This window comes from Salvelinus alpinus, chromosome 10, assembly GCF_045679555.1.
Source record: "Salvelinus alpinus chromosome 10, SLU_Salpinus.1, whole genome shotgun sequence".
Classification (NCBI taxonomy): Eukaryota; Metazoa; Chordata; class Actinopteri; order Salmoniformes; family Salmonidae; genus Salvelinus; species Salvelinus alpinus.
The window spans coordinates 6,689,622-6,702,262 of record NC_092095.1 but is presented as its reverse complement, the minus strand read 5'-3'; the positions used below and the strand labels follow the sequence as shown (position 1 = coordinate 6,702,262).

General features: G+C 41.4%; 1 protein-coding gene across 3 annotated transcripts in view; it reads right to left on the bottom strand.

The window, feature by feature from the left end:
• Positions 1-317: 317 nt before the first annotated feature.
• The window catches only part of LOC139531471 (procollagen-lysine,2-oxoglutarate 5-dioxygenase 2-like), a 175,314-nt gene continuing 162,990 nt past the window's right edge, over positions 318-12,641 (bottom strand). For 2 of the 3 annotated variants that reach the window (XM_071327946.1, XM_071327945.1), the window contains 6 exons: positions 9,352-9,465; positions 8,473-8,538; positions 8,083-8,187; positions 6,139-6,285; positions 3,049-3,174; positions 318-2,062 (listed from right to left, as the gene is read on the bottom strand). In XM_071327946.1, the coding sequence (XP_071184047.1) occupies positions 1,907-2,062; positions 3,049-3,174; positions 6,139-6,285; positions 8,083-8,187; positions 8,473-8,538; positions 9,352-9,465 (714 nt within the window). In that variant the 3' untranslated portion in view covers positions 318-1,906. The remainder of the gene's footprint in view (positions 2,063-3,048; positions 3,175-6,138; positions 6,286-8,082; positions 8,188-8,472; positions 8,539-9,351; positions 9,466-12,641) is intronic. The other variant, XM_071327947.1, reaches the window with a different exon arrangement.

The window sequence follows — 12,641 nt, the reverse complement described above, 5'->3', positions numbered from 1 at the left end:
AGTTAAAGGCTCCTTGTGTCTGTGTGTATTTCTGTGTGTATTTCCCTGTGTAATTCAGTGTGTAATTCAGTGTATATTTGTGTCTTAATTCTTTCCAAAGTTGGTTTTATTGAAACATTGCAGAGAAAAGGATAATTTAATGGTTTTGACGGATGCTTTCAAGATAATAGAAGTTAATTTTATAATAGAGGGGGGAAAATGTCAGGCTGTGTTGTAACTTCTTCACCCGTCCTACTCTACGGTTGAGTCTTTCAATGGGGAACATTTCTCAAAAGACAATGTGACTGATTATAAATAAAAAAAAAACACTATTCCTGTTTGGTTTTTTACAACTTTTTATTACGGTTCCATCCATTTCACAATAAGTTAAGCACTTGAACTGGCTGAGGTTCAAAGTTCATTCACAAACAACTTCCAGAGAAAGTAAACATCTCTTGTGATGTTGTCCTGCGATGTAAAAAAACGTTTCAAGTAAAACATTTTTGACAATATCCAACTTCATTCAAACAGAATTCACATTAAATTCTGCTGTAATTCATGTTTTTATCTGGTGTGCAAAAAAAAAAATATATATATTTCATTGGGCATGTCGGTCGTATTAACATCAGGTAACAAACTGCAACCCAACGTTCTTAAAAGGGGTGGACAATGGTTTTAAAACTACCCTTTAAAGTACAGGTTAACCATACAAACAGGTAACTGAGCTAAAACGGTAAAAACAAGATGCCTGTTGGCAGAATAACCCTTAACACATATTTCCTTTAGATTATGGGTGGGATGAATGACTAATTGATCAGGATTATGGGTGGGATTACTGACAAATTGTTCAGGATTATGGGTGGGATTACTGGCAAATTAATCAGGATTATGGGTGGGATTACTGACAAATTGATTAGGATGATGGGTGGGACTAGTGAATAAGTGTCCAGGATTATGGGTGGGATTACTGACTAATTGTTCAGGATTATGGGTGGGATTACTGACAAATTCATCAGGATTATGGGTGGGATTACTGACAAATTGATTAGGATTATGGGTGGGACAAGTGACTAATTGTTCAAGATTATGGGTGAGATTACTGACATTGTTCAAGATTTTGGGTGGGATTACTGACTATATGTTCAGGATTATGGGTGGGATTACTGACAAATTGATCAGGAGTATGGGTGGGATTACTGATGAATTGATTAGGATTATGGGTGGGACTAGTGACTAATTGTTCAGGATTATGGGTGGGATTACTGATTAATTGTTAAGGATTATGGATCAAATTACTGACTAATTGATCAGGATTATGGGTGGGATTACTGACTAATCGATGAGGATTATCGGTGGGATTAGACTAATCGATCAGGATTATCGGTGGGATTACTGACTAATCGATCAGGATTATGGGTGGGATTACTGACTAATTGATCAGGATTATGGGTGGGATTACTGACTAATTTATCAGGATTATGGATGGGATTACTGACTAATTTATCAGGATTATGGGTGGGATTACTGACAAATTGATTAGAATGATTAAACTCTGAGTGATGTGAAGTATGAAGGCTCTACTATATTTGACGTGAAATGCAGATGGTGAATTACAGTCATCATGTTAAGGCACCACACTCTGTTTGACAGAGAGTTTCAAATGAAGGTGATTGGCTGACTCTGGCATGACCTTACATACAAATCCTTTGCAGTCTTGTGTTCTTTTCAACAAAAACAAAAACTGAGATTTTTTTGGGGGGGGTACAGTAAATTGCATCCGGAAAATGTCATGATGACAACATCAATAAGGCACTGCATCATTAGGACAAAAAAAAAAACAGATCAAATTAACAACAAAAACAACAATGAAAACAAAACAGCAAAAACAACAAAAAAAAGAATAAAATGCTAGTGTAGAGTGTAAGGTTCAAGGGTCAATGAAGGAGACAGCGATGTAGCGTGTTCCGTTGGTGGTGGGCAGGCCTTCATGGAGGTGCGTCAGACGGCCTGGGTGCATGAAGCTCCAGCCCTTCCTGGGAGAATCTACCGAGCAGTTATACCTGTGGAACCGACAGCCACCACCCTGGAGAGAGAGAGACAACACAGCACCCAGTCAATATCTGTGTGTAAATGTATATTTTCATTGTGTGCTCTACTGTGGACATGAGATAAGTGGACTTTTGTGTTGAGATACAGTGCAATGTCTTATCTGGAAGTCAGTTCCTGTGTTGACATTCAGTACAATGTCTTACCTGGAAGTCAGTTCCTGTGTTGACATTCAGTACAATGTCTTACCTGGAAGTCAGTTCCTGTGTTGACATTCAGTACAATGTCTTACCTGGAAGTCAGTTCCTGTGTTGACATTCAGTACAATGTCTTACCTGGAAGTCAGTTCCTGTGTTGACATTCAGTACAATGTCTTACCTGGAAGTCAGTTCCTGTGTTGACATTCAGTACAATGTCTTACCTGGAAGTCAGTTCCTGTGTTGAGAAACAGTACAATGTCTTACCTGGAAGTCAGTTCCTGTTTTGACATTCAGTACAATGTCTTACCTGTAAATCAGTTCCTGTGTTGACATTCAGTACAATGTCTTACCTGGAAGTCAGTTCCTGTGTTGACATTCAGTACAATGTCTTACCTGGAAGTCAGTTCCTGTGTTGACATTCAGTACAATGTCTTACCTGGAAGTCAGTTCCTGTGTTGACATTCAGTACAATGTCTTACCTGGAAGTCAGTTCCTGTGTTGAGAAACAGTACAATGTCTTACCTGGAAGTCAGTTCCTGTGTTGACATTCAGTACAATGTCTTACCTGGAAGTCAGTTCCTGTGTTGACATTCAGTACAATGTCTTACCTGGAAGTCAGTTCCTGTGTTGAGAAACAGTACAATGTCTTACCTGGAAGTCAGTTCCTGTTTTGACATTCAGTACAATGTCTTACCTGTAAATCAGTTCCTGTGTTGACATTCAGTACAATGTCTTACCTGGAAGTCAGTTCCTGTGTTGACATTCAGTACAATGTCTTACCTGGAAGTCAGTTCCTGTGTTGACATTCAGTACAATGTCTTACCTGGAAGTCAGTTCCTTTGCTGTTGAGAGCAACGTTGATGGTGAATGTGGAGGAGTCATGATGGGGTCTCAGGTAAGCCTGCCTGCCAGGGGTGTACTTCACTACAAAGTTCATCAATGCATAGCCCTGTGGAGAACAGCCCAAATCACACATTTACATAATATATTTTGCCATCTCTTACATTTTTATTTCACCTTTATTTAACCAGGTAGGCTAGTTGAGAACAAGTTCTCATTTACAACTGCGACTTGGCCAAGATAAAGCAAAGCAGTTCGACACAAACAACAACACAGAGTTACACATGGAATAAACAAACATACAGTCAATAATACAGTAGAAAAGGTCTATATACAGTGAGTGCAAATGAGGTAAGATAAGGGAGGTAAGGCAATAAATAGGCCGTAGTGGCAAAGTAATTACAATATAGCAATTAAACACTGGAGTGATTGATGTGCAGAAGATGAACATGTTGGTAGAGATACTGGGGTGCAAAGGAGCAAGATAAATAAATAAATACAGTATGGGGACGAGGTAGTTGGATGGGCTATTTACAGATGGGCTATGTACAGGTGCAGTGATCTGTGAGCTGCTCTGACAGCTGGTGCTTAAAGCTAGTGAGGGAGATATGAGTCATCCCTATGTGAAGTTAAGCCCAAAATGACATGTCTTTCACCATCTCTTAGACAGTATCTGCTGCTCAACCTATGATCAATGAAACGTTGTACAACAGATCTGGATGGGATTAAAAAGTTTAGTCCGAAGTGTTGGTTAGTAGGCTACCTACTAATATAATATGTAATGTATGATGTAATATAATAAATTATGTAATATAATATATGATGTAATATAATAGTTGATGTAATATAATAAATTATGTAATATAATATATGATGTAATATAATAGATGATGTAATATAATAAATTATGTAATATAATATATGATGTAATATAATAGTTGATGTAATATAATATATGATGTAATATAATATATGATGTAATATAATAGTTGATGTAATATAATATATGATGTAATATAACAGTTTATGTAATATAATATATGATGTAATATAATATATGATGTAATATAATATATGATGTAATATAATATATGATGTAATATAATAGATCATGTAATATAATAGATTATGTAATATAATATATGATGTAATATAATATATGATGTAATATAACAGTTTATGTAATATAATATATGATGTAATATAATATATGATGTAATATAATATATGATGTAATATAATAGATTATGTAATATAATAGATTATGTAATATAATATATGATGTAATATAATAGATGATGTAATATAATATATGATTTAATATAATATATGATTTAATATAATAGATGATGTAATATAATAGATGATGTAATATAATAGTTGATGTAATATAATAGTTGATGTAATATAATATATGATGTAATATAACAGTTGATGTATTATAATATATGATGTAATATAATAGATGATGTAATATAACAGTTGATGTAATATAATATATGATGTAATATAACAGTTGATGTAATATAATAGTTGATGTAATATAATAGTTGATGTAATATAATAATTGATGTAATATAATAGATGATGTAATATAATAGATGATGTAATATAATAGTTGATGTAATATAATATATGATGTAATATAATAGTTGATGTAATATAATAGTTGATGTAATATAATAGTTGATGTAATATAATAATTGATGTAATATAATAGTTGATGTAATATAATAGTTGATGTAATATAATAGATGATGTAATATAATAGTTGATGTAATATAATAGATGATGTAATATAATAGTTGATGTAATATAATAGTTGATGTAATAAAATAGTTGATGTAATATAACGGATGATGCAATATAACAGTTGATGTAATATAACAGTTGATGTAATATAACAGTTGATGTAATATAACAGTTGATGTAATATAACAGTTGATGTAATATAATAGATGATGTAATATAACAGTTGATGTAATATAATAGATGATGTAATATAGTTGATGTAATATAATAGATGATGTAATATAATAGATGATGTAATATAATAGTTGATGTAATATAATAGTTGATGTAATATAATAGATGATGTAATATAATAGTTGATGTAATATAATATATGATGTAATATAATAGTTGATGTAATATAATAGTTGATGTAATATAATAGTTGATGTAATATAATAGTTGATGTAATATAATAGTTGATGTAATATAATAGTTGATGTAATATAATAATTGATGTAATATAATAGTTGATGTAATATAATAGATGATGTAATATAATAGATGATGTTATATAATAGTTGATGTAATATAATAGATGATGTAATATAATAGTTGATGTAATATAATATATGATGTAATATAACAGTTGATGTAATATAACAGTTGATGTAATATAATAGTTGATGTAATATAATAGTTGATGTAATATAACAGTTGATGTAATATAACAGTTGATGTAATATAACAGTTGATGTAATAAAATAGTTGATGTAATATAACGGATGATGCAATATAACAGTTGATGCAATATAACAGTTGATGTAATATAACAGTTGATGCAATATAACAGTTGATGTAATATAACAGTTGATGTAATATAACAGTTGATGTAATATAACAGTTGATGTAATATAACAGTTGATGTAATATAACAGTTGATGTAATATAATAGATGATGTAATATAATAGTTGATGTAATATAATAGATGATGTAATATAATAGATGATGTAATATAATAGTTGATGTAATATAATAGATGATGTAATATAATAGATGATGTAATATAATAGTTGATGTAATATAATAGTTGATGTAATATAATAGATGATGTAATATAATAGATGATGTAATATAATAGATGATGTAATATAATAGATGATGTAATATAATAGATGATGTGACAGACAGACAGACAGACAGACAGACAGACAGACACAGACAGAGAGACAGACAGACAGACAGACAGACAGACAGACAGACAGACAGACAGACAGACAGACAGACAGACAGACAGACAGACAGACAGACAGACAGACAGACAGACAGACAGACAGATACCTTGGTGTAGTAACCGGAGAAGACTTTGAGAGTGACGGGGGATATGAACTCTCTGATGAAGTGCAGCCACTCCTTATCGTAACCGATCTGCTTCATGTGGATGTCATCGGTTGGCACGGTCTCGTAGCCGCCGGTGATCCGCTTGTCCTGATTGGAGGAGAGACCAGGAAACAAGAGAACAGCGACGGAACATATTAGCCAAACAGCCCGCCCAGCGAAGGAAATGCACCCTGTGTGAAAAATCCTGTTTTCCTATGTTTATTTATGAGTTTTCCTATAGATATTCCAGATTTCCACACTCAAAATCACACTATTTCTAATAGAAAAAGTTCACAACAATGATTAAACCACATCAATCTGATTGGGTTGGCCTGTCAGGGCCTGGCTCCCCAGTGGGTGGGCCTGTCAGGGCCTGGCTCCCCAGTGGGTGGGCCTGTCAGGGCCTGGCATCCCAGTGCGTGGACCTGTCAGGGCCTGGTTCCCCAGTGGGTGGGCCTGTCAGGGCCTGGTTCCCCAGTGGGTGGCCCTGTTGGGGCCTGGATCCACAGTGGGTGGCCCTGTCAGGGCCTGGCTCCCCAGTGGGTGGGCCTGTCAGGGCCTGGCATCCCAGTGCGTGGACCTGTCAGGGCCTGGTTCCCCAGTGGGCCTGTCAGGGCCTGGCTCCCTAGTGAGTGGCCCTGTCAGGGCCTGGCTCCCCAGTGGGTGGGTCTGTCAGGGCCTGGCTCCCCAGTGGGTGGGTCTGTCAGGGCCTGGCTCCCCAGTGGGCGGGCCTGTCAGGGCCTGGTTCCCCAGTGGGTGGGTCTGTCAGGGCCTGGCTCCCCAGTGGGTGGGTCTGTCAGGGCCTGGCTCCCCAGTGGGTGGGTCTGTCAGGGCCTGGCTCCCCAGTGGGTGGGTCTGTCAGGGCCTGGCTCCCCAGTGGGCGGGTCTGTCAGGGCCTGGCTCCCCAGTGAGTGGCCCTGTCAGGGCCTGGCTCCCCAGTGGGTGGGTCTGTCAGGGCCTGGCTCCCCAGTGGGTGGGTCTGTCAGGGCCTGGTTCCCCAGTGGGTGGGTCTGTCAGGGCCTGGCTCCCCAGTGGGTGGGTCTGTCAGGGCCTGGCTCCCCAGTGGGTGGACCTGTCAGGGCCTGGCTCCCCAGTGGGTGGGTCTGTCAGGGCCTGGCTCCCCAGTGGGCGGGTCTGTCAGGGCCTGGCTCCCCAGTGGGCGGGTCTGTCAGGGCCCGGCTCCCCAGTGGGTGGGTCTGTCAGGGCCTGGCTCCCCAGTGGGTGGACCTGTCAGGGCCTGGCTCCCCAGTGGGTGGGTCTGTCAGGGCCTGGCTCCCCAGTGGGTGGACCTGTCAGGGCCTGGCTCCCCAGTGGGTGGGTCTGTCAGGGCCCGGCTCCCCAGTGGGTGGGTCTGTCAGGGCCCGGCTCCCCAGTGGGCGGGCCTGTCAGGGCCTGGTTCCCCAGTGGGTGAAGGCCTATAGGTTCACCACCACATAACTTTACAGTATGTACTATGTTATTAATCACTTTACAGTATGTACTATGTTATTAATCACTTTACAGTATGTACTATGTTATTAATCACTTTACAGTATGTACTATGTTATTAATCACTTTACAGTATGTACTATGTTATTAATCACTTTACAGTATATACTATGTTATTAATCACTTTACAGTATGTACTATGTTATTAATCACTTTACAGTATATACTATGAATCACTTTACAGTATGTACTATGTTATTAATCACTTTACAGTATTACTATGTTATTAATCACTTTACAGTATGTACTATGTTATTAATCACCTTACAGTATATACTATGTTATTAATCACTTTACAGTATGTACTATGTTATTCACAACTTTACAGTATGTACTATGTTATTCACAACTTTACAGTATGTACTATGTTATTAATCACTTTACAGTATGTACTATGTGCTATGTTTGACCTCTGACCTCGTGGTTGCCTCCTGACCAGGACCCGTAGTGTTCCATCTCCTCCACCAGCTCGTCACAGGCCCGCTCCGTGAAGACCGGGAACCAGAACACATCTGGACACGGCTAGAGGAGAACGACACACACAGTTAGAACTAAAGGAGAAACAGAGAGATGAGACACAGAGAGATGAGCTAGAGAAATGTCCACGACTAGAGACACGTTCTGAGTCACTGAGGACCTCGCTCTGGGATCCACGGCTAGAGACACGTACTGAGTCACTGAGGACCTCGCTCTGTGATCCACGGCTAGAGACACATACTGAGTCACTGAGGACCTCGCTCTGTGATCCACGAATAGAGACACGTACTTTTCACATGACTGGATCTCTGTAGCTTAAGATATACACACCTCTTCTAGGTAGTTATCTGTGAAGATGCGTGTGTAGTTGGGGTGGATGTATTTCTCCTTCCAGTCCTGAGAGAGAGAGAGAGAGAGAGAGAAAGAGAGAGAGAGAGAGAGAGAGAGAGAGAGAGAGAGAGAGAGAGAGAGAGAGAGAGAGAGAGAGAGAGAGAGAGAGAGAGAGAGAGAGAGAGAGAGAGAGAGAGAGAGAGAGAGAGAGAGAGAGAGAGAGAGAGAGAGAGAGACAGAGAGAGTTGGAATAGTGCTCCGTTAGTCTCTTAGGCTGTTCACTGACCTGCATACCTCTCACAGCTTATCCTCTGGCACTCTCCTCTCACCAGACACTCTGCTCTCACCAGACACTATCCTCTCACCAGACACTCTGCTCTCACCAGACACTCTGCTCTCACCAGACACTCTGCTCTCACCAGACACTCTCCTCTCACCAGACACCCTGCTCTCACCAGACACTCTCCTCTCACCAGACACCCTGCTCTCACCAGACACTCTGCTCTCACCAGACACTCTGCTCTCACCAGACACTCTGCTCTCACCAGACACCCTCCTCTCACCAGACACTCTGCTCTCACCAGACACTCTGCTCTCACCAGACACTCTGCTCTCACCAGACACTCTGCTCTCACCAGACACTCTGCTCTCACCAGACACTCTGCTCTCACCAGACACTCCCAGACAAAACCCAGAACTCTGTCAGTAAATCACAGATCCTTTTCAGCTAAGCAGAGTTCACTGCATATTTACAGTACATCATATTTTTCATTACTACAAATTAATCAGACAAAGGGCGATCGTATCTCGTGGTTACCAAATATTAAAAGATATATACAAAACAAACAAAAGCAAGGAGGGTAGGATATGAGGACTTACCACCTGATTCTCAAATATTTGCCACAGATCACTGTTGTAATGTGATGTGTTAAAGTTAGCTGTGGAAATTAGCCTTCCAAACTCATGACGGTTTGTAATGTACATGAACATTCCCTGTAGCGGACAGAGAAAGTCAAATTAGCCTTCCAAACTCACGACAGGTTTATAATATACATTTCCTCTAGCTGACAGAGTTTAATAAATAGATTACAGCTGTTTTCTAAGCACACACAACAATAGAGATGATACTGTAAATAGTACCCCACATAGTGACTGACATGTCTCACCAGAACACTATCTGAAATCCTGATTAAGTGTTTAGGAAACCAAACAATGGCAACCACATGTCAATAAATAATACTGGATTATTTATGGAGAGGTGTGGAAGGGGAGGAGTGAGGAGGTACATGTGAGAGGGAGGGAGGGACATGGTAGGGGGAGGGAGAGAGGACAAGAGGGGGGAGGGAGGGAGGGACATGGTAGGGGGAGGGAGAGAGGACAAGAGGGGGGAGGGAGGGAGGGACATGGTAGGGGGAGGGAGAGAGGACAAGGATTGGGGAGGGAGGGAGGGACATGGTAGGGGGAGGGAGAGAGGACAAGAGGGGGGGGAGGGAGGGAGGGGGGAGGAAGGGAGGGACATGGTGGGGGGGGGAGAGAGGACAAGGATTGGGGAGGGAGGGAGGGACATGGTAGGGGGAGGGAGAGAGGACAAGGATTGGGGAGGGAGGGGAGGGAGGGAGATGGTAGTGGGGGGAAAGGACATGGAGGGAGGGAGGGAGGGAGGGAGGGAGGGAGGGAGGGAGGGAGGGAGGGAGGGAGGGGGGGACATGGTAGGGGGAGGGAGGACAAGGATTGGGGAGGGAGGGGAGGGTGGGACATGGTAGTGGGGGGAGAGGACATGGAGGGAGGGAGGGAGGGAGGGAGGGAGGGAGGGAGGACAAGGATTGGGGAGGGAGGGAGGACAAGGATTGGGGAGGGAGGGAGGGATGGACATGGTAGGGGGAGGGAGAGAGGACAAGGATTGGGGAGGGAGGGGAGGGAGGGGAGGGTGGGAGATGGTAGTGGGGGGAGAGGACATGGAGGGAGGGAGGGAGGGAGGGAGGGAGGGAGGGAGGGACATGGAGGGAGGGATGGAGGGGGGGTGGGACATGGTAGGGGGAGGGAGGACAAGGATTGGGGAGGGAGGGGAGGGTGGGACATGGTAGTGGGGGGAGAGGACATGGAGGAAGGGAGGGAGGGGAGGGTGGGACATGGTAGGGGGAGGGAGGGAGGGAGGGAGGGAGGGAGGGAGGGAGGGAGGGAGGGAGGGAGGTGGCTGGACTGGACATTCAGACTAGGCTTTCTGTCTTTCCCCCTTGACAAATTACTGCACAGCTGGGATGTGTGGGTTGTTTTGGATTTTATACCATCTGTTTTCTGTTTAATATTTCTGTTGAAATATGATTTTAATGATGTGGTATTTGGAGGGAGTGTGTCCTGCTGGTTGGTAAAAGGTGTAGCTGAGGTCTAATCAGCTAGCCTAGTCTGAGACGGTCAGAGTGTTGGGGAGAAAAGCTGGTGACATAGTTGTGGGGGTTAGGGGGCGAAGGGATTGGCTCTGGGGGGTATAAAGCATCATGGCTGCAGGGGACTTGCAGGTGGCCGTTACTATAGTTACTATAGCTCTGTTACTATAGCTCCGTTACTATAGCTCCGTTACTATAGCTCCGTTACTATAGTTACTATAGCTCTGTTACTATGGCTCTGTTACTATAGCTCCGTTACTATAGCTCCGTTACTATAGCTCTGTTACTATGGCTCTGTTACTATAGCTCCGTTACTATAGCTCTGTTACTATAGCTACATTACTATAGCTCCGTTACTATAGCTCTGTTACTATAGCTCTGTTACTATAGCTCTGTTACTATAGCTCTGTTACTATAGCTCTGTTACTATAGCTCCGTTACTATAGTTACTATAGCTCCGTGAATATAGCTCTGTTACTATAGTTACTATAGCTCCGTTACTATAGCTCCGTTACTATAGCTCTGTGAATATAGCTCCGTTACTATAGCTCTGTTACTATAGCTCTGTGACTATAGCTCCGTTACTATAGCTCCGTTACTATAGCTCTGTTACTATAGCGCCGTTACTATAGCGCCGTTACTATAGCTCTGTTACTATAGCTCCGTTACTATAGCTCCGTTACTATAGCTCCTTTACTATGGCTCTGTTACTATGGCTCTGTTACTATAGCTCTGTTACTATAGCTCTGTTACTATAGCTCTGTTACTATAGTTACTATAGCTCTGTTACTATAGCTCCGTGAATATAGCTCCGTTACTATAGCTCCGTTACTATAGCTCCGTGAATATAGCTCCGTGAATATAGCTCCGTTACTATAGCTCCGTTACTATAGCTCCGTTACTATAGCTCCGTTACTATAGCTCCGTTACTATAGCTCCGTTACTATAGCTCCGCTACTATAGCTCCGTGAATATAGCTCCGTGAATATAGCTCCGTTACTATAGCTCTGTTACTATAGCTCCGTTACTATAGCTCCGTTACTATAGCTCTGTTACTATAGCTCCGTTACTATAGCCCTGTTACTATAGCTCCGTTACTATAGCTCCGTTACTATAGCTCTGTTACTATAGCTCCGTTACTATAGCTCTGTTACTATAGCTCCGTTACTATAGCTCCGTTACTATAGCTCCGTTACTATAGCTCCGTTACTATAGCTCTGTTACTATAGCTCCGTTACTATAGCTCCGTTACCATAGCTCCGTTACTATAGCTCCGTTACTATAGCTCCGTTACTATAGCTCTGTAACTATAGCTCCGTTACTATAGCTCCGTTACTATAGCTCCGTTACAATAGCTCTGTTACTATAGCTCTGTTACTATAGCTCCGTTACTATAGCTCCGTTACTATAGCTCCGTTACTATAGCTCTGTTACTATAGCTCCGTTACTATAGCTCCGTTACTATAGCTCCGTTACTATAGCTCTGTTACTATAGCTCCGTTACTATAGCTCTGTTACTATAGCTCCGTTACTATAGTTACTATAGCTCCGTGAATATAGCTCTGTTACTATAGTTACTATAGCTCCGTTACTATAGCTCCGTTACTATAGCTCTGTTACTATAGTTACTATAGCTCCGTTACTATAGTTACTATAGCTCCGTGAATATAGCTCTGTTACTATAGTTACTATAGCTCTGTTACTATAGCTCCGTGAATATAGCTCCGTTACTATAGCTCTGTTACTATAGCTCCGTTACTATAGCTCTGTTACTATAGCTCCGTT